Consider the following 27,946-nt stretch of genomic DNA (forward strand, 5'->3'; position numbering starts at 1 on the left):
TGGGGGCATCCTCTTATAATCCATCTTTATTTGTAAAAATCCACATATAAAATCTTCAATTTCCTTTTACAAAAACAAAAAGGCACATAAAACTACTCAAACTCTGATCCCCATGGACTGATGGTCGAACACTTCCCCCACCCCAACCTCCCCCTTGCTTTCTCCTCCAGTCCACGTTTCTTCATGTTTCCTTTAATTTCAGCTCACTCCTGCCCAGGCACAGTTCTGCGCTTGCAAAAATGAAGTACGCACACAGGGGAGATGGTGGAGAGGTGACATGGACTGTGCGTGGAATGTTTTACAGGCGCTTTTTAGTAGTAGGTTTCTTTTTCTACCCAACCTAAAGGAAGAGGAGGGAGAAAGCAGAGTTAGTCTCAAGGCACACCAAGTATGAGGTTCATGAAAGCTCCTTTATAGGCTCTGAAAACTTGCACTGTAGCACCTGAGCTAGTAAGTGACCCACCACAATGGAAAAAATCTTGCCAAATTGTTGATGTGCTGCAGCTTTCAGGCCCTGTTCCAGCTTTCTAGAGCTACCCAAAAATTAATCAGTTTTTTCCATCTACTTCACTACATTGGTACTTTCATATACTGCAGGAGAAGTAACAGAGGAAGTCCTTAATTTGAACTAACTGCACTGTTAATGTTGAAGAAGGGAAAACAGTAAAATACACCTCTGCATAGTGCTCTGGAGGTCCCTGAGCACTGTCAGAGCTTCTAGAGCTCAGCAGCATGAAGAGGTGGGGAGGGAAACACACAGATTAGCAGCATATTCTTACCACCAGGGTTGCGTCTGATAATGAGCTTTCTGACTTCATCATATAGAAATATGAGAAGGGAGTATGGGAAAGCGCAGAACCACCAGGTCGGCCTATTTGGGAGAGAAGACAGTGAGAACACAGGCAGCAGAGATGCTCTTTGCCTAGCAGGGCTCTGACTTCATAGCACAGAAAGTGCAGGAAGGCTGGCATGTCCCAGCTTGCCAGTGCACCAGCTCCCACAAGGCTGTGGTTCAGCCGAGAATCCTCCAAGCCAAGAATCACCACCAAGTTTTCTGCTGAAATAGATTAATCCACTTTTGGATATTAATTCCAACACAAGGTGTGTCACAGCACCTTTGTTCATCTCTGTACCAGCACCTCCCCACCTATCAATCAGGCAATATTTCCTCTAAGCACACATAACCTTTGTGCCCACAGCCTTGCTCACTTGAACTGCATTGGCTTCCCTTATGATTTACACGTGCTAACATCTAGCTGCTGCAGGCACTGGGCAGAGGCCAGCTTTCTTGTTAGGAAATGCTCACATTTCAGCACTGAATTCCAGACAACACTTCTGAATGGAATGCAAGATGGACCAGGAATTTTTTTTTTTTGCCATGAAGATTTTGTGGCACTTAAGCCAGAGGGCTGTTCAAAATTTGAGACTAAACCCTGCTGAGAAATGTTGCAATGCTGTTAAGCAACACTTAAGATGTTGGCACCCTCCAAACTGTTAGGAAAGTTACTATGCACCAACTGGTCATCTGCATCTACGTAGCATCTTTCAAAAGACTTTACTACTTGTGCTATTTCTGTGGGAAGTAGAAAAGTGCATATGGTGTCATCACCAGTTCTTCACTAAAAGAGGAGTCACCCAGCCTATGTTTTAGAGTGATTCAAGTGGCTTTCTTTAGAGGTGCAGTCCCCTACCCATAAAAATGCCCCACGCAAGTAAATACAAGAGCAGCTGCACTGCAGCACACTAGTACAACTGAAGTGGTGTTGCTAATTTTTAGTGGGGCACTGAAGTGCAGACTAACATAAACATAAACATTCCCTAGGTAAAGAAAAGCAAACCCCTGGTGTGCCACACCACAGCAAAGGATCTCTCACACCCTCTAGCCTGAACTCTTCTGGGTTAAGACTAGGTTTCATGCACTACAAGCTCACAACTACTTTGATCCATCTCCCCACCTGAGCACTACTGTTCTATGCTGCACAAAAAGCATGATGCGACTTACTTGAGGGGATACATCCTTAACGCAACATCCATCCCAGGGCAGTAGGACAGGAAGGCAGCCAGAGCAGTCTCCTCAAAGAGACCAAATATTAAGATCTTGTTCCTAGTAGAAATAGGAAAGCAGTCAGGGACAGAGTACTTTCAGAGGTGACATCCTAAAAAACACCTAGTTGCCACATGATAGTGAATGGAAACAAACACTGTAGTCTAGCCAAGAAGTCCATCAGGTGGGGACTATCAGGTCATCCATGCTGATGGCACAGCTGTTAGGAGGGTCTTTTATGCCTCTACACTGAGATATTCCCGTTCACAACTAAGTCAACCAGAAATTGCTTTCATCACAAATTCAGAAGGAGGCTGGGGGTTCATGCCACCAGATCTTTTGATACATCGGCTGCTCTGCTGCTGCACAAGGCTGTGTGCTGGGGTACATCACTGTCCTTTGAGGTGGGCTAGCTCCCACAGACAATGCCAGCAAAAGCCAGCATTTCACTTTGTCTCAGCCTGACAACCATAGCAGGTACTACAAGAAAGAGAGCACCCAGCCTGCTTATCTACTACACCAAGGCACCAGACTGTTCAAGACTTATGCCAAGATGACCAGACACTGTTGGGTCAAAGAACTAGAAATACCATGTGCTGGAGAATACATGGAATCCAATTCTAAATCCTTCATGGACAGCCTGACTTACTTCATCCCCTGCTGGAAGACAGAGTTTCTTCGGGTCTTACAAATGATCAAGTCTGCCCACTGCACAACCACAATGCTGACAAAGAAGGCTGTGTGGCAAGTGAACTCCACTATTTTCCTCTGCTCGTAGGTCTAGGAAGCAGACAAAGCAGAGAGCATTCATTCAGACACGCTGCCTTTGCTCTCTGGTGCTCACACCAAGTTTACTAGGCATTAGTATTCTGGCTGGCAGCCTCTAAACTGTGCCTCAAAAACTTACCCATTGCTGCCCGTAGCTGTCTTCCACATCGTTAATCCATCGGTCATCCCACTGAACTCTGAGCCCTAGCAAGCCAGAAGGCCAGAACCCATTCTCTGCCATGATTACAAAATAGGTGAAGAAACCTCCAAGGGCCTGGATCATACCTAAGCAGATAAAAAAAAAGGATGATAAAACTGATGAAGCTACCGTGCAGTGCAATTATAACAGAAAGCAGTTTGCAGGAGACCCCAGCCATCTAAAAGATTACTCCTTGTGGGGGTCAGTCTCCTGAGCAGCTTCTGCTCCCAGCTTTGTACAGTTACTTCTGTTCTGCCCTGTGCTGCGATGGCATGGTACTCAAGGACACAAGATAAAACTCCCTTTGTATTCTCATTAAGCCTTGCCCACCCCCAACCCTTGCAAAATACAGTCAAGAAGGTTCCCAAGGTCTGCTGCAATTAAGCATGAGCTCCCATCCTGTGAACTGGGCATGTCTCTGTAGCTGCCTTTAATCAAGCCTCCTAATACTGTGTGTTTATGGATACGCTGGAGAGAATCCTTTACTTCTAATTAAACTAACAATGGGATCTATGTTCTTGCTGAACAAGTCTGAACCAGAGGAGATCTGGTTGTCAGCCAGTTCCTTTACAGCGCTATGCAATTAAACAAAATTACTGTGAAAGCGATTCAATGGATCAAGCTGCACAAGCCACTGCTATGTGCCATGGGGGAAGAATCACGGCAAGTTCTTAACAGCCTGAGGTTCTGGTTTACACATCCCCAAGCCTCAGCTCTACCAAAATAAGCAGGACAGTCGCTGATTCAGGATGGTGTACGACCCCCACTACCACCAAGTTCAAATCAGTGGCAGAGAAAACAGACCAGCTTACCAATCTGCCCATAGGCCATGCTTATCAGCCGTTCATTCACCAGCTTGTCTGTTTTGGGATTTCTGGGCTGCCTCTTCATGATATCGCTCTCTGCTTGCTCATATGCCAGGGAGATAGCAGGGACCTTTGGAGGTAGTAGGACTGCTGTTAGAACCATTCCAATTTTCCACTGTATATAGCCTTCCCTGCCCCATGTTTTCAGCCTGAGAAAGAGCACTGCCCAAAAGCCCTAGTTGTAGTATTCAGGAAGGACCTTACCCCACCTCCCCATCCTGAATTTGTCCTTACATGGAACTGAAGGATCCTCAGACTTGGAGAGCCATGAGATAGAGAGTGTGGATTAAGGGAGTATCAAATGGTCACTTATTTTAAACCAGAACACTAGAAAGAACTGTATTTAAGCATGTTCCTTCCACCTGTCCTTTCTTGAGAGTACTTATGAACACCTGTATTTCTTCAGACAAAATAAGACATTCACCATGTCAGTGCCCAAGTCAATGCAGAGGATGGTGACTGTTCCCAGTGGAAGGGGTATGTTTGCAATGATGAAGATCAGGAACGGCGTGATTTCAGGAATGTTACTGGTCAAGGTGTAAGCAATGGACTTCTTCAGGTTATCAAAGATCAGACGCCCTGGAGCAAGGAAAAGAGAACAACAGAACTCTCACTTAGCAGCAGAAGGCAGCCAAGTAGCTCCAGGCAGTAACACTGAAATGGAAAGTGCTAGTGCAGCAAATTGAAGAGTTCTCTTACATGTAAGGGTGAGACTGTGCGCTCCATGCACGGCATCACCTATACAGAGTAATATTTCTGTCACAGCATTCAGGGTTCACTGCATACAGCAGTAGGATACCAAGCCCTGGTTTCTGAAGATCATCAGGAACCACTGGAGGTACTCTGTTCTGCTCCTGTTTGAGAGCTATTGCTCCATCAGGGAGCAAAACATGTCAGACTCCGCTGGCAAAGATGACTGTAGGGTCAGTGTTAGGCAAAAGGACAAAGCAGCTTTTGTTAGTCAGCTGCTTCCTATTGCTACCCAACCCAAAGGGTCATGCACGTCCCATTGGAAAGGGAGAAGACTTTGAAGGGAGGAGGAAAGTGCTGCCCTCCTTGAAAACACTTGTCACAGAGACAAGCTCAAATAAAAAGGGGGCCCTCCAGAGACCCCTACTTAGAGGGAATCAGTAAGTAACATTGCCGAAGCATGCCACTTCGCCACCACTGCACACAAGTTATAAACTCACCTTCTTCAACCCCAGTGACGATGGAGGCAAAGTTATCATCCAGCAAAATCATGTCAGCTGCCTGCTTGGAGACATCTGAGCCAGCAATACCCATAGCAACACCAATGTCAGCCTTCTTCAGGGCAGGGGAATCATTCACACCATCACCTGTGACTGCTACAATGGCACCCTAGTCACAAAGAGAAGGATGGAAAGACTGAAATCATCATTTAAGATGTTTTGGGCAGAAAAGCTTTCTCCTATCTTGAAGAGATGAAGCATAAAAAACTAGTTCACTTTGCTGTAAAGTGATCTCCCTGTCCCCCCCTCACCCCCCTTTGCCCATTCTGATCAGGCTTATCAGAAAACCATGCCGCCCTCTCCAAAGGAGATGTTAGACAATATATATTATAAACACATTGAATCCTGCTCTCCCAAGCACCTCCAGAGCATTTAGGAATTAAGTGTGTTAAACACCCTAGGATCAGAAGAAAGCCTCAGTACAAGCTGAAACTGTTTTCCTGCAAGATCTTTATATTTATGTATTGCAGAGTGGTCTGACAGCAGCAGCTGTAGGCTGCTGACAGACTTCAGATCTAGTCTGGCCCTTTACCTGAGGGCACCGAGAAGACTGAGCTGTGCCACTTCAGAAAGCAGCACTGGTTGGTAGTTTGTAGATATCTGTCTGGGGATTTCTCCAATATGAAATCCTTGGACTCCCTCTCTTTACCTGTCGCTGACAGCCTTCCACAATTATAAGCTTCTGCTGAGGAGATGTCCTGGCAAAGACAATTTCTGTATGATGCATCAGGATGTCATCCAGCTGCTCACTAGTCATGTCCTTCAAATCTGAGCCATGAACAACACAAGCTTTGGCATCTCTGCAATCAAGAGACAATATAATGTTTTACTTCACAAGTTAAACTACATTTCTCATTAGTTGTATTTGCCCCATAAAAATACAACTCTTCAGCACTCTAGGGAAAGACCAACTCCTGCTGAGACTAAGTACTAATCCAGGCAGCCTCTGCATCGAAGTTTGATGCTCCAAGTTTAAAAGGTAGATGGGGAACACAAAGAAAGAGACAGGACAATAGCGCCAAGCAACAGACAAAAAGCCCCATGAGCAGACTAATTCTTTCTATGGCTTTTTAAAATGCATCAAGGTAAAGACTAGTTGTTTCCACAGCTCTTGGCCTCTCTGCAAGAAAGGAACCCCTGGCTCTGGCAGTTAGCTTCCAACATCATGAGATGCTGTGGTCTTCTGCAGGCAATCCTTTCTGCAACAGACTGATGATCTACACATGGCTCTTCACAGAGAAAGCTCACGCTATGCCAGTTCAGACTATTTTACACTCTTCAGCAACAAAAGCATGCAACGTTATATTTAGAGTGGTTTGGTACCCTGCACGCTACAGCAAAATACCACCTCTGTAACCCAGCATACCATCCCTTATAGGTCTAGGAGACTATCCACACAGCTCATGACATCAGCCAGTTTAGCCAGGGAAATTCCTTCCCTGTCTTTATGGCCAGCTGCTGACCTGCTCCGTCACACAGCCCAGTGATCCCTGGCCTGCATTGTTAGCTTGTGAAGTTACCCTCAAAAAAGAGGGGAAGAATTCAGCCACAATACTTGTCTTCCCCAAGCAATTTCATTCCACAGGGTGTCTCTATTGACAGTTCATAAGCTACATGGCTACCCTCCAGCCCAAATACAGGCTGGGTCAAGCTAAGCAATGCAAGCAGCCCGCTTATGCCGAAGCGCATTTTCTGAGGATGCCTCAGTTCTGTGCTAGGCTATGAGGGCAAACATTAACTCCTAAGAGGAAGGAATTCCATTTCACATTTATTCTGTTTGCAGCTATTGACTGCTGTCAATTCCTCTACCCAGCCCAAGTCCTGCTCCATTCACACACCTGCAGTCAGACCCACAAGAGAGTTTAAGAGCAAGAGGGGCAGAACTGGGCTTTGAGTGATCAAGTTTCTAGGTCGCGTTTCAGGTCTTTTCTCTAAACAGTACGAAACAGTTAAACAGAGTTCACTTTTGGTGCTCATTCAGTCTGGATTGTGACTAACTAGATGTTTTCTTTTTACCAGAGTTTTCCCATGAATCTCTAAGTTATCTTACTAAATAAGCTTGACCAAGTATATGTTTGGGGGCAAAACTAGACCTAGCCTCTCTTTAAAGATCTGGAATCAACAGGAGTACATGGTTTCAGGCTCTGCAGCAACATTGCTCAAAGCAGTCCCCAAACAGCCACCTCCCTCCCCCATGCCACTTCAGATACTTTTTCTGCCTGCTACTTTGGCCAGTGCGTGCTGCTGGTGCAGTGACATGAACCAGGCAGGTCAAATGCTTAGCTGGGGCAGGGGGAATCAAGACTCCACCCAGCCAACTGTTTCTTTCCCCCAGTGTGGGGACAGGCCATCAGGACAGGCAGCTACAGGGCAGATGAAGGACAGAGAAACTGCCTGAGTTCTCTGTAAGGGGCTAACTACTGCCCATGCACATTCAAGAGTCTTGTGCATTCTTCACATAACTCATGATGCACATTGAAGAGCCACAACACACTGAGCTAAGCAGATGCCAAGCTTTTCATGTCTAGGGAGAGATGCTGAGGGATTATCCCAGGCAAGAAGAGAGGCAAATGCTTAATTCTTTGAACAGCCTTCCCCACCGGTCAGTACCTAGGGTTGACCTGACTGACAGGAATGTTGAGCCGAGCAGCAATATCTTCTACTGTTTCATTGCCCTCAGAGATGATGCCGACACCTTTGGCAATGGCTTTGGCTGTGATCGGATGGTCTCCAGTAACCATGATAACCTGAAATGCAAAACAGACTGCCATGAAAGCCTTGCCTGTACTACAGAGCAACAGTGCCCAAAAGGCTGGGTCCCTTAAGACTGAAAAGGCCACGTGGCTTTTGTTCTGCTAGCGAACCCTGGCACAGAGCAAGCCTGAGACACAGGCAGTAACCTGTTACCAGCATGCAAGGGATTAAGGTGGATGAAAGACAAAGGAAATTGTTAATCCTGAATCAACAGGTCCAGTTCCGTTTCCAGCCCATGCTTTGCTCTCTTATCTCAGTACTGTGGGACATGCAGAACACACCCAAGCCAAATCACATGCTTTGGGACACTGTGCCATCAGCACCTGCCAGTGCCCTAGCAGTATGGGGTATAACTCATTTATCAGGCCATTAACATACAATAATTTATATTTAACTCAGAAATGAAGCCTAAAGTAGTACTAGTTAAATTGTGTTCAATACTTCACTCACATTACAGCAACACAGAGAGTAAGGGAAGCCCTTTATATCCACAGGTATAAAAGCAAGGCTATTTTCAACCCAGGACTAAAATACCTTGATCCCAGCACTTCTGCATTTGCCAACAGCATCTGGCACAGCAGCACGAGGAGGGTCAATCATAGACATCAGTCCTACAAAGCAGAGTTTGTCTACAGGAAAGTTCACGTCGTCTGTATCAAACTGGAAGCCTTCAGGGAACTGATCATCAGGCAGAGCCAAGTGACAGAATCCTGTAACACATCAAACCCATGTTTACTCTGCTCCTACATATCAAGAGACAGAGAGCGCAAATGCTTATTGCTTCTGTAACAGCTACGCAAGAATAATAGGGCATCATCAGAGGTTTGGCCAAGGCCATTGAGGCAGAAGTCACACTCAGATTCTGCTAACTAACAGCTGTTGCTAGGTGCCTTGACACAGCTTGGTTCACATGCAGTGGAACAAATCTAATACCACGTGGCCCCATGGAGACTGAAGGCCCCAAATGCTTTGCTTCATTTTGATCTAGGCAACCCAGCTGCTGGGCAAGACAAAACCCTGCAGGCTGCCTCTTAGATTAGAGGCAGGACTGTTCTATATGAATTGCTGAAGTGACCTTAAATCAACACTATGGTTACACTGCAGGAACAGTACAGCCCTCCACTTAATCTGTGGGGACTCTGCATAGGAGCATGAGGGATAAGTCTTTTCCAATTTATTCAGGCTGCTTTTTCTTACCTAACACTCTCTCTCCAAGGCCTCCCAACTCAAGGTAGGCATTCTGAAAAGCATCTTTCATTTCCTCATCCAGTGGTTGCTCTTTGCCATGAATGAGAATGGTGCTGCAGCGATCCAAGATCCTCTCTGGAGCTCCCTTCATCACCAGCAAGTAACGGGATTCTGATGGATTTGCATTTTTGTGGATAGACAGCTAGGGTGGAAGAAATGAAACTGGTTTATAGACACGTACTGTGAAGGTCATGAGTAATCACCATCACTCAGTGTTTTGTGCCTACAGTAGCTCAGGACAGTTTGTGATACTCTGCTCTAGTTTTAATTTACCTACACTTTAAAGATGTTCACAAACTAAGGAATTACTATGTATTCTTTAACATTAACACATAACCACAGGTGTTGCAATGACCCTTTTTTGTATCCATGTTCTACCTGTTAAGGTAATTCCTCAGCAGTTCATTCCTATTCCCAGGTTTGAGTTCTTCCATTCTCTGTGCACTTCTGCTGCACAGGTGGGAAGCTTATCTGGTCTTTCCCCAGCAGCTGACACCTTAGCATCAAGGCAGGTCCAGAAGCTCTTACACAGTGTAACTAAGTATGGTCCACTAACTTAAATTTATAGCCTTGAGCAGTCCACAAGCAAGTAATGGCTAGACAAGATTTCAGTGCCAAAACAAGTTTTGAGGCACACTGTGTGCAAATTTATGCAAATACTTCACACAGTGATTATCCCTCAAGAGGACTTATGCTTACCTGGTACTTGTTGGTAGAGTTAAATGGTATTTCCACCACTTTGGGATACCTTTCTCTCATCTCCTTGACAGAACCACAGCACAATTCAATGCATTTCAGAAGTGCAGACTCAGATGCATCTCCCGCCACAGCTCTCTGAGGAAAGATACAACTATCAAAGCGTACATCCCAGTGGACTCACCACAAATCAGATATCTTTAAAGAAAGCGTACACATCTCAGCCCAGTCCCAGTTTCTACATAACATGATATGAGAGCAAAGACTAAATAATTCTATTATCTCATACTGACAAATACTGCATTTCAGAATGTTGAGCCTCTCAGCCTGAGAGAGCAGCAGTCTGCTGCTGCCAAAGTCAAGAAGCCCTTTTGAAGAGCAGAGAAACTCAGAAAACCAGGTGCAGTCAGGTAGACTGCAAGAGGGTAAACTTTGAGAAGAACTGCAGTAAGCTGCTTGCCATGAAGCAAGTGTGAGATGAAGACTGATGATATGCACACAGAAACACTTGCATGTGCTCTCCCACTGCAATATAACATCAGTTTATCAAGCCTCTGGCAGAGAAGATTTAATGTATCCATGCCTCCTCCCCCATAAGGTTAGCACTGGTCAAGATTGTAGATGGGGGTTCTCAGCCCTGGAGATCTGTATGTGCTCAGTGTCCTGCTTGAGTTTCCTTTGCTGCAATTTAAACCAAATATTTCTTGCCTTTCTGGTCTGTCCATGAGAAGTTCTTTTTTTTTTTTCTTTTTTTTAATACTACTTTGTGGTATCTAAAGACTTTTCAAAGCTCCCCCCCCTCCCAAGTCTTCCTTAGATGGAAAGAACTCCAGCTCTTTATCTTAGGTCTAAAAAAACATGACCTGAATTTATAGTCAGATGAGTGCTAGGGAAAAAAATTAGTTTGTTCCATCATTTCTATTACCACAGCATCAGAACACCCTTGGGAAGAAGTTTACTAAGCAACATGACTAGAATTTGACAGATTATAAGCACTGTACAGTTAATTTCAGCCCTGGCTGGGTCACAGTTCAGAAGCAGGAATCTGAATTGATGTTATGCCAGCATGTGCACCAGTGCTGAACCAGCAAACGCTTAAAAAGCCAAGGCTTGCCAGTGAGAACAGGCTGGCTAGAGACAGCCTCCCACACCTGTTGCTCCCCCAGCTCTGGCACCTACTTCTCCCAGCTCCCAGAACTGGGTGTTTCGTACACTTAAAAAACTACAATGCCAGAGATAACGATTCTTAGAACAGCCAGACATTGGGAAATGCCTCGGAAAGCTTTCTGGTCTTTCCTAGCCCTGTCTGAAGTATCTGCCCTCACAAACAGACTAGATGCTAGTGGATGGCAGGGAGTCTGCTGTGGGAAATGTCTTCCCAGTCCTATCTCCTCTGCTCATAGCACATCTCCTGTAAGAGTGCTAGACTGCAGAAAAGATTAGGAGTGGCAGATACCTCTACTTTGCAGGTTCCTGTGACCCACAGGACGTTATCTCACTACCATTATGGGAGGGCGGCGGTGGGGAATAGGACAAATGTTTCTGTTAAGAACTCACCTTAAGAATTGGTACATTTTCCTGGTTGGCCTGAAACACAGCACGGTTGCAGAGACCTGCAACTCTGGACAAAGCACTCCAAGTAGCTGAGGTCTTGTCAAAGGAAGCACCTGAAAGCAGAGGAAGAATGTCAAAAAGGCCCCCCCCCAAAAAATCACGTAAGCCCCAAATCCCACAGGCTTAAGAGCAAGAAGCCTTTAGCTCAGAAATAGGAAAGAGAGTATGTTAACACACTGCATCTCTTTCGATCCACCTCCCTTCCCAGGTACATCAAGACAAGCAGCTGATTATTTTAAGACCTGAGGGTGAAATAGTAACAGCGAAGAAAACACCTCTGCTTTCAAAATTCCAGTAACTGCAGAGACCATGCTGACAAAGCCAGAGATTCTGGACAGATAACATTCTTTGAGGGGCTTGAGTAAGGGATGCTGGGTTCGACCTCCAGGTTGTCTCACTTTATCCATCACCCAGGAATCAGATGAAATAGCTCCCAAAGGAACAATGCTTAAATAAAGATAGATACTGCTTTCTCCCATGCTGGCTTTTAAATTGGCTTGAAGGGAAATGAATTGAACAGACAGTTAACTGATAAGCTAATGTACTTTCCATGAAGTGAAATCTTCTAGGTTTATTTCTACTGCAGCCAAGCGAACCATTGCCAGGCCAAAACCAAGTGCTTCCAAATAACACTTTATTTATAGCTTGGTACTTTACACTAAAGACAAAAAAGCTGCTTTACTCTTCTTGAAGTGGTTCAGACAAGCACAATGTTTTGGAGTGGTTGGGGGCAGGGTGCAGCAGCAACACTGGAAAAAGTTTATGCTAGTAACATGTCGCAAGCACAACATTTCCAAAGGTAGATGACAGCTAGGAAACTCCTGAATTTGGTTGTACTGAATAGTTCTGGAGAGATAAGTACCTCTCTCAGTTGCACAGCACACAGATTTCAGATTCTTATCAATATCTAAAAGCGACTTCCGGCTGAAGTCTTACGGTCACCTCATTCATTGCTACCGCTCTGCAAACGCAACCAGGATGTTCTGGGAAAACCCCCACTGAAGGGCTGTCACCTAGTTCAACATGGGAAATTTCCATCTACGTCCAGTCTCAAGTAATTTATTATCAGGGTCAATACCTCTGCTGTCCACACCTTCAGAAGACTTAAGATGGGGCAATTCCATCAGACACATTTTGGCAAAAATAATCAGGTACTTTGAAGTACAGAACAGCAAGTGTTCCTATGTACAGGACAAACATAAGAGGCTGAACATTCAAGAGGTTCAAATTCCAATGGAGTAATTCTGAGCAAAATCATATATGGTGTTTAAGGATTAAACAGAACTGTAGTACAGTGCAAGCTTTCTATGTGTTGCCTCAATTTTAATGCTCATTGCAGATCATATGTTAGAAGTCCTTGCACAGTGAACTTCACTTGGATAGGAGCACTAGACACAGGTTCTTAGAAGTACAGGTATACAGGAAGACCCAGAAAAAAGCCATTTTTTAAATGAAATGCCTCAAGCACAAAGAGATGGTCTTACCACTCTGGTTCTCTGTAGTATCAGCCTCATGAATTTGATTGTCAAACCACATGTGTGCAACCGTCATGCGATTCTGTGTCAGAGTGCCTGTCTTGTCAGAACAGATGGTGGATGTGGAGCCCAGGGTTTCCACAGCTTCCAGGTTCTTCACCAAGCAGTTCTTACGAGCCATACGCTTGGCTGTTAGTGTCAGACATACCTGGAGACAAGGAAGATGACAAGTTAAATGTGCTTGTACACTAATACACTGCTACCCAACTCGCATTTTCCTCATAACAAAATCTCCAGAAAATAACTTGCAAGGCTTCAGTCTCCTGCTTCTCAGCACATTAGGAAGGAAATAACATGCCCCGGACTAACAGTTAAAGTTCCTTAATCATAGGAGCACTCAAAATAGGTGGACTCAGGACACATATGAGAAGGCCCAAAATAGTTCTGATGATAGGGCTGCAACTTACTGGTGTAGGAAGTGAGCAGCCCCAGTTACCCTTTCTCGCCACAGGCTCTTATCTGGTTCCTGCTCCCAACTGTTCATTCCCTGGCTCAGTTACTGCTCTGCTTCTTAAGACTGCATGGAAGCCTCTAGCCTTGTCCACCACCACCCTCTAGACAACTGACACCACCTAGATACTCCCCACCATCTCTTTGGGAAACCAAACTTACAAGAACCTCTGCCAGGTCCCTGATCAAAAGCTGGGACTGGAGTGAAGCTTGCTGGATGCCCTGCCAGCCCTTCAGGGTTGGAGGGGCTGGTGTGCATGTGGGTGTAAAAACCCTGAACAGTTTGTGGCCCTTCTTGCCACAGAAAAAGGCAAGACTAGTCCAGAACTCCTAGTCTTGCTCACTTCAGTTCTGCACAGAGGATTGGCATTGTAGGTCTAGCTCAGGGGCCCGTCTTCATGGGCTGCAGAACTTGACATTGATTCAGGCAACTAGCCTGAATACACCAACTTTATAAAGCCTAGCCTTACACATTCACCACAGAGTACCTTCCATTACTTTAGCGTTTACCTCTGAATACACACCGAGCATGAAGCACTCCACAAGAACCACATATACATATATTTAACTCATTCAATTTTTTTTCCCAACATCACTCACCGTGACCGTTGCAAGCAGCCCCTCAGGGACATTGGCAACAATGATCCCAATGAGAAAGATTACAGCCTCCAGCCACGTGTATTCAAGGATGAGTGAAAGGATGAAGAAGGAGACACCCAGGAACACAGCCACTCCAGTGATGAGATGGATAAAGTGCTCAATCTCCATTGCAATTGGAGTTTTCCCCCCTTCCAGTCCAGAAGCCAGACTGGCAATACGGCCCATCACAGTGCGATCCCCAGTGCTGATAACAATGCCACGGGCAGTGCCTAGGAGAGACAGGTTTTAGAAAACAAAAACCCTTCCCAAAACACATGGAGTTTGTTCAGCCCATCCTAGAGTTCAGCAAGCTTCGCCCAAGATAATGCAGGTAGGCATTCCAATGGCCAAAGTCTCCTACCATAGCTTCTTTTACTCTCTAGCAACATGAGAAATAAATAGAGACAAGTGCTGCACAGGATTCTCATGTGACTAATCAAGCTGTGTGCCCTCTCCCTTCTATCCCAGGGAATCAAGTGCTAACTGCAGGGAATTAGAGGAAGCCATCTTCAAGAAGTAGACAAGTATTCCCTTCCCTCTTTTAATGGGAGGCCCATTTTCTCTCCTTGAGACTCTTAAGAAAGATCAAGAATATCATAGAATCATTTTTTTGGTTGGAAGAGTCTTTAGGGTTATCAGGTCCAACCATTAACCTAGCACTGCCAAGTCCAACCACTAAACCATGTCCCTAAGCACCACATCCACACATCTTTTAAATACCTCCAGGGATGGTGACTCAATCACTTCCCCGGGCAGCCTGTTCCAATGACTGACAACCCTTTCGGTAAAGAAATTTTGCCTAATATCCAATCTAAACCTCCCCTGACACAACTTGAGGCCATTTCCTCTCATCCTAGCACTTGCTACTTGGGAGAAGATACTGACCCCCACCTGGCTACAACCTCCTTTCAGGTAGTTGTAGAGAGTGATATGGTCTCCCCTCAGCCTCCTTTTCTCCAGACTAAACAACCCCAGTTCTCTCAGCTGCTCCTCATGCTCTAGACCCTTCACCAGCTTTGTTGCTCTTCTTTGGACACACTCCAGCACCTCAATGTCTTTCTGGTAGTGAGGGGCCCAAAACTGAACACAGGACTCGAGGTGCAGCCTCACCAGTGCTGAGTACAGGGGGACGATCACTCCCCTAGTCCTGCTGGCCACACTATTTCTGATACAAATATCCTTCCGTTTTGTTGGGTTGGGCTTTTTTTGAGGGTAGGAGGAAAAGCAGGGGACAGCCTGCTGGTGAGATTCTGTCAGGAGAGGACACAATAGGAATCAGGCAGAATTCTACACCATCACTGAACAGTTACACCTTGACACTCCGTGGGTGTAGAAAAGGTGCTTCAGCACAAAGAGTACCTACCACCATACTCAGAGCTGCAGCAGTAAGTTCTGCCAGAGGTGTCTGAAATTCCTGCTTTCTGCAGCAGCTGTAGTATTTCTTATAGCTCTGCCTAACCATCTTGGGTCACATTATATTATCTGCACTTTAACACTGCTCTTAGAAGGCAGTCATGCTCAAATGCTCCTATGAAGACACACCAAATAGACACTCCTCTAGGAGGAGCAAGAAAGAAAAAACACACTAGTGCCGTGGGGTCTTCTTTGCCCATTGTACAGTATTGCAGCTGGAACGGGCAAAGCCTTTGCTGGGAACTTCCAGCCTGCTCTTGCATGGTACGAGTAGGCTACCAACTAATACACTAAATTCACAAAGTATCTGCATTACTACCTATGCAGTTCAATCCTTAGCATTGTTAGTATTTCAAGGAAGTAGGAGAGCCACATACCTTCCACACAGTTGGTGGAAAAGAAAGCAATGTTCCTTGTCTCCAGTGGGTTCTCATTGGAGAAGTCTGGAGACCTGGTCTGAGGCTCTGATTCACCAGTAAGTGAGGAGTTATCCACCTACATGAAAGAGAGTACTTTGTCATACACAAGCAGGTAGATGCCTTCAGCAATGAAAGCAGATAAAACACTAGGCACTCCCCCTCTGCCCTTCTCTTCCACTCCACCACCCATTCACAGTATAGTCTGCTTTCAAAGAAAGTCTCCTAATTCATCATCCTTAATAAAGAAGTTTTCAGACAGCCTGTCACTGCTGTACCTTGCAACCATGTGCAGATATGATCCGAAGGTCAGCTGGAATTCTGTCTCCTCCTTTCACCTCCACTAGATCTCCAACTACAACACCTTCAGCATTTATGCTGATCTTCTCACCGTTTCTGACTACAAGAGCTTGCTGAAAAACAGTAAAGAAACAATGTGTGTCAAAAGCAACTCTTAAGAAGGGGTTTAAGAGATCCGAGTATCTTAAAATAGTTGTGCTATGGTTCTAGAAGGTTTCTACTTGTACCAAGATGTTCATCTCTGATACATACGTTATTTAAGAAAAGTAGCCATGTTTACTTTCTAATATTAAATTTCCTTGTTGCCAAGGTGACAGTAAGATGGTTAGGTATGATACAGACCCTGTCTGTGAAGGAATCTGAGTTTTACCGCTTATCACGCCAGTTACTGAACTCCCTAGACTATAAAGAAAGTATCCTATGAATGTTAATAAGCTAGCAGAACTCACGGGGTGCCAGGAACTGCCCTGGACTATCAGCATAGTTACTTGGAGCATAAAAAGAAAGGAGTCTCGTAGACCCCTCAACGTTAACCCACACTAACAGCTTGGCACAAGAGACATCTTGTCTGCTAAAAGCCAATACATACCATTCACAGCCAGGCCTTTTGCAATTGAAGTCCATGTTTATAACAGTGAATAACCTTGAACAAGCTACAGGTTGGCAGATCAAGGAAATGAGGTATTCCATACCTGAGGCACCATGTTCTTAAAAGACTCCATGATCTTGGAACTTTTTGCTTCTTGGTAATAAGAGAAACAGCCAGTAATGATAACCACAGCTGCCAACACAACACCCAGGTACAGCTACAAGGAGCAGAGAAAGTGAGTCAGAGGATGATCTGCCTGAAAGGTTTCCGGTTTGTCCAGGTAAATCACTTGGTATTTAAGTGTGCCATTACAAAGCATAGGGGTGCTTGCAGTCTCTGTACATTTTGTACACAAAGGCCATTCACAAGCTAGTGTTGTTAACACAACATGAAGGAAGCTGACTGTTCGTTTCATTACGTGGAAGCACTCCAAGTTGTGTTAAGCTCACCCACTGAATTTCCCGTGCTTATGGGAAAAAGCTTCTGGACTAAATGCTTAGAGGAAGTTAATCTACTTTGAGCCAAAGAGGCTGCTCACCCTGCCTTTGAGGTAAACCAGACATTTTTACTTACATTATCATTGTTGGGCTCCTCCTCCATCACACTTTGTATGCCGTAAGCCATAAAACATAGAATAGCACCAATCCACAGCAGGAGCGAGAATCCTCCAAAGAGCTGCCGACAGAACTTGACCCATTCAGGAGTGGTGGGTGGGGGTGTGAGGGAATTTGGGCCATCACGAGCCAGAATCTCAGCTGCACGTGCAGTAGTTAAACCCTAGAAGAGAGGTTCCTTTTATAGGCATTGTGGCAAGACTGACTAGGGAAGGTAACTGAATTTGTCCATGTTCTGCTCAAAAAGGCAGGCAGTCCTGCCACAGCAGTAAGAAGATGCTAACAGGTAATGCAGATCTCCGCTGCTGCCAGGGCTCTGCAACACAAGTGCAGGATGTGAAAGCGGAATGCCAAAAGAGGAGCTACGGGATGTTGGATGCTACTTGAGGAGCTGCAGGCCATGAGGCTACAAACACTGAAGAAGGGCGCAACAAGAAGGCTGCAGCAGCAGACTTTGAGCTCTGAGGAACAGCCTATCCTATCAAATTATGGAACAAGTGAAAGCTGGGGGCCATAAAGGTGATGACATTTTGGACTGGCCTTCCAGGAAGTTCATCTTTCAGAAGCCAAGGTCTTTGACAGAAATAAGCAAATCTCTGTGCTGTTATAGAGTAAGAACAGACTTGTTGCTATATGCAATCATGCAAAAAATGTGTTAAGCAAAGCAAACAAGAGCAAAGGTGCAAAATCACTGCAGTGCTTCTGCACTGGACTTTGAGGTTAGCTAGGACATTTGCACACCTGTTACTACAAAAGGGTAAAATTTTAACTGCTACTAGCCATCTTTAAGTCTCTGGCCACGTGCTAGCTCACTGGACTACATTTGCAATATAACAAACATTTGCCTTTATTGCAAGCTCCTCAGGAAAAAAACATAATCCAAGAATCAACTTTACCTTTACTCAGGGGCAGATAACAGTGACTTTGTTTCTAACTAAAGTTTTGCAGCCAGGCTGTACAGTGGAAGGACGAAGAGAAGTATTTGTAAGCTCAACAATTCTCCCAAAGCCTGGAAAATTTAACTGGAGGAGGGGAGATTAAACAAAGGAAAAAAACCCCAGACCACCCAGATCTCCCTTTGTGAAATGCTCTGAGCAGAGATTGTTCCTTTTCAGATCATGGCAAAGAGTGAAGGAAAACAAAGTCTACCTACCCGACTCAAGTCTGTTCCATATTTACGATGAAGTTCATCAAGGCTCAGCTTGTGGTCATCCTGAAAGACAAGAAATTGTTTGGGGGGGGGCAGGGGGAGAGATCACAGTCCCTGCAGGCCGATCAGCAAGAGCTCAGCAATTCCACTCCCCACCCCAGGTTTCCTATTTGTAACAGCTCAGTGAGATAGCAAGACTCTAGCTCATATTCTCTGTAGAGAGAATCTCAGTCTCATTCCACAACTCAGAGCAGTCTCATCTTTATTGTTCTTGTGACTACTTGGGTACAACACGACTTTTCAAACAAAGTGCAGTCTTTACGCTTGCAGAATTCTGTGAAGCCTCAGTGGTTTTTTTGGGTTTGGTTTTTTTTTTTGGAGGGTGTGAGCTAGGAGGGGAAAGGAAAGGAATTGGGAAGGAATATACAGAAGTTTAACCCATAATTTCACACATTTTTAAGTAATTCTGCAAGCTTAAGCAGTGCTTCTTCCCCCAAAGAGAGGAGGGAGCAGATGCTCTAAGTTAGCATTGCTACTGAACACAAAAATCTCAAGCAAGCTACAGAACAGAAACAAAATCTTTATCAACATCAAGGAGAGCAGATCTAAGCTGGATGATGTGCATAGATGTATGTATAGCATCATCCAGCATTCACAGATGGGGGTGGGAGACATTCCCTACAGCCTCAAACATGATTAGAAGCAATAATACTACTGAGGTCAGTCTGAGCAGAGGCCAGCAGTAAATGGAGCTGTACAGGCTCGACTCCTCAGCTGGAATGAAAACAGCAGTGTCACTCACATGACAGCACAATAAAGCCTGCAATGCTGCTATCCAGACAGCACTTGCCTGGGTGAGGAAATGCAGCTACACTGTGCTATGGATAACACAGGCAAGCAGAGACTTGGGTTCCGTGTCAAGTGCCTTTTGAGAAGTGATGTTTTTAGGGCTGCTATATGATCATCTTGATGCTGAAACACTTGCAGCATGTCTGGCTTAGAGACAGAGGGGGACCAGAAGGGAGATCAGCACCTTCAATCACACCATGCTGTCAGGACACCAGCTCTTTTCTTTCAGTCACATGAAGCACAGGACTTTGGGGGCAGTGAATATTCTTAAAGCTGCTCTTGCCGTGCTCTACACTCTTACCATTGAGACTTCCTTTTTAAGTTCATCCATGTCCCTCTCCCTCTCCTTCTTCCCCTTTTTCTTCTTTGCGCCATGCTCTGATGTAGCAGTGGGCTCATACTTGTCTCTTCCAGCCTGCAAGAGAAGATGCAGTACGTTAGCAGCACCTTACAGTCAACTTCTACAGCAGTAGACACACACACGAGACTGCCAGGCAGACAAAATGATTATGGTTTATTAAAGTTATGCCACTTCAATAAATAAAAAAATGAACTAGTGAGCAGACAAGTCTGCTCAACAGCATCCCCGATACACAGATTACAGCCATTGTACAAGTCTAGCTAAGAGGAAAGCAAGATACATGCTATTCAGTCTTGATGTGTGAGCCCCAGATCGAGCTGAAAAAGTGCTGAAGAGCAGAAGAAATAAATTCCTGAGTGCATACATATGTTCTCTTCAAAGCATTAACTCCTCCTTCCCCCTCAGTCTTCCACACCCTCTGGCAAGCAGCAGCCTATCAACTGATATAAGTAAGATAAGTAAGAGGTGGTATCTGTGACTGGACAAATCTGGAGGATAAGCTCCAACACTTTCATTCTCAGTTTGGCACTCTAGCTAGGTGGTTACGCAACAGAAATCTGCCTTCAGTTTATGGTAGTTTTACCAGCAAGAAAGGTATACAAAGCAGTAGTACAGTTTCACAGATTCAATCTGTGCTCGGTCCTGCTAACATTTCATAGTGCAGATGATGCACTTAAAGCCTCTTTATTCAGATGGATTTTCATTCTCTTTCATTATGGTTAATTCTATGTGAAATCATGCAGAGATTTAGATCTTGTCATGATGGGGTAAACAAGCATCTAAGGACAAACAAATCATGATGTAGCACATATAAACATTACTTAAAAGACAAGAAAAAAGTACACAAGAGTTACAGACAGAAATAATGTCAAACTGCAAGAACTCTGGACACCCAGTAAGGTACCAAAACCAGGCACCAGTATAGCCTCACAGTGCAGTTCCTTCATTAAGGACTCCATACATTTCCAGACTCTCACAAGCCTCCAATAGCAGCTTATCCCTCCCTTCTCTTCTGCATGGGACCTATTAAATCCCTGCCAAGTTTTATGCAATAAGATTTTCACCCAATAAGATCCCTGAGAAGTATTTTGAGATTAAACAGCAGTTAGTAGTACCAGAGTCAAACCGTTAACAAGATGAAGAAAACATTTCAAAGGCATTGCCTTGCTTGATCTTTGCACGAGCACCTCAAATGACAAACTGGATTCCTGAGAGCAATCTGGACACAGAAACTATTGTTAGGATCCAAGAACTGTCCTGTTGAGCAGCAAGCATGTGAAATCTTTATTATTTTCTCCAACAGAAGTAAAAAACAAAACCAAAAGTGAAACTACACCAAAAAAAAAGAAAAAGATCACTTTTAGAAAAGAACCCAGTCACATCTAGACAAGGATTTTTATTATTCTGAGAAAGCTCTGTGCACACCACTCTGCAGCCACAGCGATACATTTCACATGCACTGAAGCCCTCTCTTGCCCTGTACAGTAAAGGCAGGCTTTGCATCCCCCATATCCTTGCATGCAGCTACAGAGCTGTGCAATGGAAACAGTTTTTAGTAAGTGGAGCAGAGCCGAGCTGTTTGCCTCCTCTTGTCCAGGAAAAGGACACAGAACCACAGATTGTCAGCATTCCTGGCATTCTCTTCCCTGCACCTAACTCCCATTTCACTTCTTAAAAAAGAAAGCCACAGAACTTAAACCAGCACAGTCCTCGCATTCCAGCATCACAAGAATTTGCCACAGGGCAACTCACAAAAAGTCACCATGAAGCATCTCTCTGCTAGAGCTCTAGCAGACAAGTTCCAACACAGTCCTGCACAAAACACATGCTTTTTGATTACTGCTTGAGATGAGAAATGATTTCTAATGAAGGTGAAGGAGATGGTGCCTTGACTAGCAGTCCATCACCTTCAGCTTCACCCCTTCCCCCTAGAAAAGCTCAGCAAGCTCCTGCAGGTGATCTGAAGCCTCTTTGAAACTTCTGTGAGAAGTTACTCAGCTTATCAGGGGCAGCAATGAACAGACCAAGAATATAAGCGTGTTTAGCTCTTTGAGCTGCAGAGAAAAACCTACAAGTGGGCAAACATGAAAAAGCTCACTGCCCTCGTTCAGCACGATTTGCTTAAAAAAAACCTGAACAAAACCCCCAGGCGATAAGCAGTCAGAACAAAAAGCGATAGAGTTACTTGTTTCTTTAAGCACCCAAGTATTTGGGTCTTAACGGAGTCCATCTTACTGAGGAGCTCAGAGTTCCTCAGTTTAAAAAACCAACCAACCAAAAACCTCACAAAACAAAAAAGCACAATACCTTCCTTCTGTTGCTTTAGTACTGCATCCCACCCTTACAGAAAAGGTGGATCAGGAGTGCTGGGTGCAATAGGACCTTTTTGTGCAGAGTCTGAAATTCCTGCTCCATCATTCAAATCTGAACTTGACACATATATTAGAGTCAAATCCCTGCCCCTGTTCTGTGCCTTAGGGCCACTGCCTCTCTTCTGACAAGATGAGCCCAATCTGTTCAACACAGACTTGTGCTGGCTGGGCTGCCCAGGGGACAAGGGGTTCATCCCACCCCTCAGCGTCGTAGGATTTCCCCACTCTCCCCTCCCTTTCCTGCCGTACAATAAGAAGGCCGATGGTACTCCAGATCCGCATCTTACCAAGAATTAATCACATGGCCTGAACAAAGGAAGGTCTGTCTCATCAGAAATGTCACCCGTTACTTGACATAGCCTAGGAACTCTGACTCATCAAAACTGCCACAGAAAAAACAACACAGGGTGTTGGGTTTTTTCCCATGCAAGATTTTTTTTTTCTATTGGCTTAAGCACAACATTTGTACACACCAGCGTAAGAAATTTTATACAGCCCGCGAAAAATCCTATTGTCTTTCAGATACAGCTTATGCTTTTCCGCTCTGGACTAATTAAACCGTTCATGGCTGATGTTCTCAACACAAGTCGTGATTGACCAGGAAACGGGAGGGGTACAAATCAGCAGACAGCTCAGAAGTACCCTATTCTAACATCACCTAATCCAACAAGAAATGTCAAGTAAGAGCCAAAATAAATTACGCAGTCTCTGGAGGCCTGGTCTGTTTTAGTACTTATGTCATTATAATCAACTGTGCAGAGAAAACAGAAAAGTTACTGTCCTGCTGCCTCATGAGACAGTCTTCAGTAAATATATTAACCAGACAAGTCATGATACGGGCTATGCCTATTGGACTAGAAACACAGCTCCATGACCCTTCATAATCTTACAAGGGATGCTAATGCCTTCTCTGGATCCTTCTCACTCCTTCCCAAGAGCTGCGTTCAATCTCCCATCTGTAATCAAAAGTCTAATCAACTGCATCAATTGAACAGACTCTCAGACAGTACAAAGCAGTTTTTACTCAACAGCTAGTAATTGCTCCTTGTGAGCAGACTGCTGCTTCCCAAATTATGGAAGGACAAGCTCTCCTCCCATGAAAAGGTATCTAAACCTTGCAAGAGTTTTCACCATCAGGGTAAAACCAGGACTACCCACACACCTTAAGTCTTCTCTGGATATTAGGACAAACATCTCTACTGCTTGTAGAGCTGCTCAAAGACTCAAGTGCAGAGCCGGCTTTCCAAATGCCACCACTGCACAGCTGAGCAGCCCTTCCTGGTTTTTTGGTGCTGTGCCAACTACAGAGTGTCATCTCCCACACTTTGCCTAGAATATTAGTGCATCTTTACCATCAATCCAGACATCTCTAGTAGTCATCAAACACATGAAGATGAGTGGACTGGACACAGTTCTCCCCTAGACGGACTGGTGACTTCAGCTATGCCTTGAAAAGGCCCGGGTGAAGCATGACCTTCTGCAGTTTTCAGCAGGTCAGGATCCCACTGGGTTGTGGGATTGCAAACCACAGGTACACACCAGAGACCAGGGCCAGAGACCCTTCACTCCACTACAGCACTTTTGCAAAAACGTTTGTTGACTAGGCCCAGGGTTTTCTTTGGCAAAAGGAGTATCCTCTAGCCATAGTAATAAAAAGTGGGAATGAAAAAGATGGGGGAGGGAGGGAAAGAGCAATATATTACGATTTCTTAATTGCACCAGATAAGGATTGCTTTGATTTGCATAATTTTCCCTCAGCTGGGCCATTATGGAATAAGCCTTCCTAGTTTCTGACAGGAAAACAAACCTTAATTGGGGTTCAGGCATTAGCACTGATGTCCAGAAGCTACTCAAAGCACACACTAACAACTTTGTGCTATGCCTGTGCCGTGAGGGAGATGGAGTTAAACACGCTGCTGTCAGTAGACAGCTTCCAGGCAGCTCTGAACAAAAACGAAATCTCGTCTGCTCTCGTCCACTATGCACACCCCCTTGGATAATCTGCTTTTTGGGCTGAACAACATACACAGGCAGCTCATGGCCCTCCCCTCGTCCCGTTACCATTTAAAGTAAAACAGACGCTCCGCTCGGCTTCTCCTCGCAGCTGCAGAGACAAGAAACTTGGTTCTCTCACACTTACACTCTTGTCTTCCATCCCATGCTCCCATGGGAAAGAGGTTTCCTTTTCGGGCACCCTAACTCAGGGCAGGCACATGCTTGTTCAGCGTTGTATCCACACACTTGCCTTTTTCACAGCCTTGCTCTCTCACATCCCCATTTTTTCAGGGGGTCCCCAATTACCCACTTGCGTTCTCACTGCGAAATGAACAAATCCTGTGGCTTGCTACCAGAAAGCCTGAGGCAGCCGTACACTGCCAAATTATTCCTCGTGTCGGCACTTCAGTTTCAGGCTGATTGCTTTATTATCCATGCAACCTATGAAATCTGAAATGGAATAGAGAGCCAACAGCCTTCTACATTAGAAGGTGTTTGTACCTCCTGTTATTAGTCCAGCCAAAGTAGCCTAAGCCCCCAAAGCCCTTTGCACTGCACTCATCTATACACACACAACTCTTTAAGGTTTCTTTAATGATTTAAAGCACCCAGAAGACTACACCACCATTAAATCCCCCCTCTATGTTTTATCTCTTAGATGACCTCTAACTGTGCACACTGCCTGTTGCCTACCAGGCTGAAACACATCATGCCAAGCATCAAAGAGCTTCACTGGGGGCGGGGGGGGGAACGGACCACAAAAAAAGGGTCCCAAAAACCTACCCCACACACCCCTCAACCCCCTTTTCCATGTAACTGTCCATTCGGCCACGCTCTTGCAGCTCCCCTACTATTCATGCAGTTATGTCCACATCGCCGCTGTTGTACCGCACCGATGAGGACAATGCAAAGTCAAGTCAATGTTTGACCAGCGCTTGGGAAGCACAGAGCACCTGTAGGCAGGTACAGCTACTGTCTCTGTGTCTCAAGGCCCCATGCAGTCACCCTCTTCTCAAAAAGCGGAGAAATTTGGGAATTTTCCAGGAACAAATCTAAACCAAAAGTAAATACAGGTCTACACACCTCCAACTATATAAATACACAGGGAACTATTTGAAGGGAAAAAACCAAAACATCCAAACAATAACCCCCAGAAACTGGTCGTTACTTTTCCAACATAAAATAAAATTGGAGCAACCCAAGAGGTGCTTCTGCTCCACACATGGGCGCTCGATCGCAACGTCCAACTTCAAAAAGTCTTCACTCCCGTTTTGAAGAGCCTTCACATACACATTTCTTTAGTTAAAAGATAGTCTGAGGACTTCTCCTCCTTGCGGGCTATAAGGTAGAAACAACGCTGGTAGAGGGTAGAAACTGTTGCGCGGCCCTTCTGCGAGGTTTTTATCACCCCAATTAACAGCACAGACACATCAAGTTGGGGGGCGATCACCTTCCTCCTGCCACCAACTCCCATCACCTCCTCAATACTACTAATAGGCAAATTAGCCCCAATAGGCCCTAATAATCCTGACAACTCCCGTTCCCTCCCCCCCCGGGCCCTCGTGTCTCAAGAAGTCTAAAGTACTCTTCGGAGACAGGGCAGCAGCCAGGCTCCGCAGCTCAGCTCCAAGAGGGCATCAGATAACACCGGCCCCGGGGGCTGCGGGCCCCACACGCCCGGGGGCGAGAGGCCCCTTTTCGGGGAGATTCGACGTCAAGGAGAAGGCGGCGGGGTTTGGGCCACCCCCCCCCGTCCGGGCTCACCGGCACAGGGCCCCCCTCCGCGGCCATGTCTGCGGCCCGGCCCGCGGGGAGAGGCCGCCGGCGCCTCGCTCCGCCGTGTGCGCCTCCCGCCCCCCATTACTTCCTCTGCCGCCGGCGGCGAGCGGCCACCAGGGCACGTTGCTCGGGGTAGGCGGCCCCGGCCCCGCCCTCCAACAGCCGTTACCGTCCGCGCCGGCCCCGCCGCCCTCACACACGACGTGGCCGACACCCGCTACTCCCCCCCCTCCCCCGGCCCGGCATAGACAAAGCGGAGCCCCGCCCGCCCCAGCCGGAGGGGAAGGGGGACCGGTTACGGTCCGGCTCCTTGAATTTCCCACTCCCGGTCGCACGCCCACACCCCGGCTACGCGCTCCGCCCCAGCCCGTCCGTCCGGGCCCCGCCACTCACCCCCTTGCCCATGGTGCCGGGCGGCTGCGTGCGGGTCAGGCGGCTGGGGGCGAGAAGCGGGGCTCAGCGGCGCCACGTGTCCCGGCCGGCGGCAGGTGCGGAACAATAGCAGCGCCCCGGCCGCCGCTCGGCTTCCTCCTCCTTCCTCCGCGGCTCCCTCTCGCTCCTTCGCCTCGCCCCTCTCTACCCCCGGCCGGATCGCTCCTCTCTGTCGCCGCAGCCACCCGCAGCTCAGAGAGCAGCCGGCTTCCCGCCCGATAAAGAGCTTTCACTGCCCCGCCCCTTCGAGGCGGCTGGCTGGCTGGCTGGCAGGCGGGGACGGCAGGACGACGGGACTGGGGCTGTGGGTGGGAGCGTTGCCCGCGGGCCCTGCCCCGGGTGCACCTTGGGGCTCACCTCGCCTGCCCCAGCCGCGCCTCGACGTCCTCCCGGGGGGGCGAGGCCGCCGGACCGGGCCCCAGCGCCACCGCCATGCCGAGCTGCGCCGGGCGCCGTGCCTGCCCCACGCTGTGGGCCCCCCCCCCCCCCCGAGGGTTTGGTGGTTTATCCCTCGTGACCGTCGCGTCTCGTGTGCCCCGTGGGTTTCCCCCGGGTCTTGCTGTCACTGCCGCCCCTCACGGAGGGGCACAAGACCTCCGGAGGCGCTTTTCCACCCAAACCTGAGCCGCGCCGCTGCGTGGGGGGCTGCGTTGGTAACGCTGTGAGGGGCAGGGGTGGGTGGCATGGCGCCCGCGGTGCTTCAAACCTGCCGAGGCTGAAGCTTGCTCCGTACGCTGGGAGACGGGCGCACACCTGCCAGAAACTGCTTTAAAGCGTGGCGATCGCTACACTTGGTGATCAAGGACTCGGTGAAGAGTTACAGGGCATCGTTCTGTGCCCTCCGCTGCTCACGGAGCCTGGCTGAGGGACCCGTCATCCTTAACGCCTCAAATTCTGGGAAAGGTGGGTGCAGGAGCTGTGACTGTGTGATCACTGTGTTTTTTACTTCTGTCTAGATTTTCTGGCAGAGAAAATCAGCTCCTGCTCTTTTTCATTCTCGACGGCTTAGTAAAACGTCTCAAGTCCCTGAATGAGCTTGGAAATGAGAACGTGTTTCAGTAGCCTCTTCCCCACAGGAGGCTTCACCTGCTGAGGGCCCCAAAAACTAGCTAGGAACTTTCTTGCAGAGGAGGAATGCAATTGTGGCACTTTCCAGCTAAGCAGGGCTTGAAATTCCCTTCCGCAGGAGAAAAGGACTGAATTCAGGCCTTAAACATCCTGCACAAGAGCTTGTTCGTCAAACTGTTTGCCCACAGACCCATGTATGTAAGGGGAAGGGATATCACTACAACCATCAGAGTTTTTTAAAAGGTGGTGGAGGCACCGTATCGGTGGTGGAGCTTGGTCCTGTCACTGTGCCTGCTTTCAGAGCTTCTGATGGATCTGATGCTTGCAGACGTGCAGGACGCTCCCATCTTTGTGATTCCAGCGGGACTTAGAAACAGCTCGACCCGCTCAGTACTGAGGTGCTGCTGGGTCTGACTGTAGTGAACTCTAAAGTAAAAACTGGCAGTGAGATTAGATGCAGTTTTAGATGGCAGGCCAGCATTTCAGAGACACTTTTTTAGTCTTCTGCATAAGCTCCGTTTTGTGCCTTTGATGGTCTTTATTGG

General features: G+C 46.6%; 2 protein-coding genes across 2 annotated transcripts in view; one reads left to right on the forward strand and one right to left on the reverse strand.

Moving 5' to 3' along the window:
* The window catches only part of CD58 (CD58 molecule), a 114,984-nt gene extending 89,133 nt beyond the window's left edge, over positions 1 to 25,851 (forward strand). The window contains exon 10 of the mRNA XM_075765070.1: positions 25,842 to 25,851. Within this exon, the coding sequence (XP_075621185.1) occupies positions 25,842 to 25,843 (2 nt within the window). The 3' untranslated portion in view covers positions 25,844 to 25,851. The remainder of the gene's footprint in view (positions 1 to 25,841) is intronic.
* On the reverse strand, positions 1 to 26,582 carry ATP1A1 (ATPase Na+/K+ transporting subunit alpha 1). Its single transcript, XM_075765000.1, has 23 exons — positions 26,295 to 26,582; positions 19,696 to 19,809; positions 18,549 to 18,608; positions 17,355 to 17,558; positions 16,885 to 16,998; positions 16,171 to 16,305; positions 15,854 to 15,971; positions 14,025 to 14,293; positions 12,924 to 13,122; positions 11,383 to 11,492; positions 9,829 to 9,963; positions 9,079 to 9,271; positions 8,416 to 8,591; positions 7,738 to 7,874; positions 5,777 to 5,927; positions 5,068 to 5,236; positions 4,302 to 4,456; positions 3,824 to 3,947; positions 2,952 to 3,097; positions 2,694 to 2,824; positions 2,003 to 2,104; positions 780 to 871; positions 1 to 340 (listed from the first exon to the last, which is right to left on the reverse strand). Exons 1-23 carry the CDS (start codon positions 26,304 to 26,306, stop codon positions 312 to 314), a joined length of 3,075 nt encoding a protein of 1,024 aa, XP_075621115.1. The 5' UTR covers positions 26,307 to 26,582; the 3' UTR covers positions 1 to 311.
* Positions 26,583 to 27,946: the final 1,364 nt, after the last annotated feature.

Source organism: Balearica regulorum, chromosome 1, assembly GCF_011004875.1.
Source record: "Balearica regulorum gibbericeps isolate bBalReg1 chromosome 1, bBalReg1.pri, whole genome shotgun sequence".
In the NCBI taxonomy this organism is placed as follows: Eukaryota; Metazoa; Chordata; class Aves; order Gruiformes; family Gruidae; genus Balearica; species Balearica regulorum.

What these genes read in the sequence shown, in the direction of transcription:
- ATP1A1 (XM_075765000.1), bottom strand. An exon ending in ATGGAACAGACTTGAGTCGG is followed by an intron (nt 17,559 to 18,548) that starts GTAGGTAGACTT and finishes CCTCTCTTCTAG; the next exon opens with GGTTTAACTACTGCACGTGC. An exon ending in AAAATGTACCAATTCTTAAG is followed by an intron (nt 9,964 to 11,382) that starts GTGAGTTCTTAA and finishes ATCTTTCCTCAG; the next exon opens with AGAGCTGTGGCGGGAGATGC.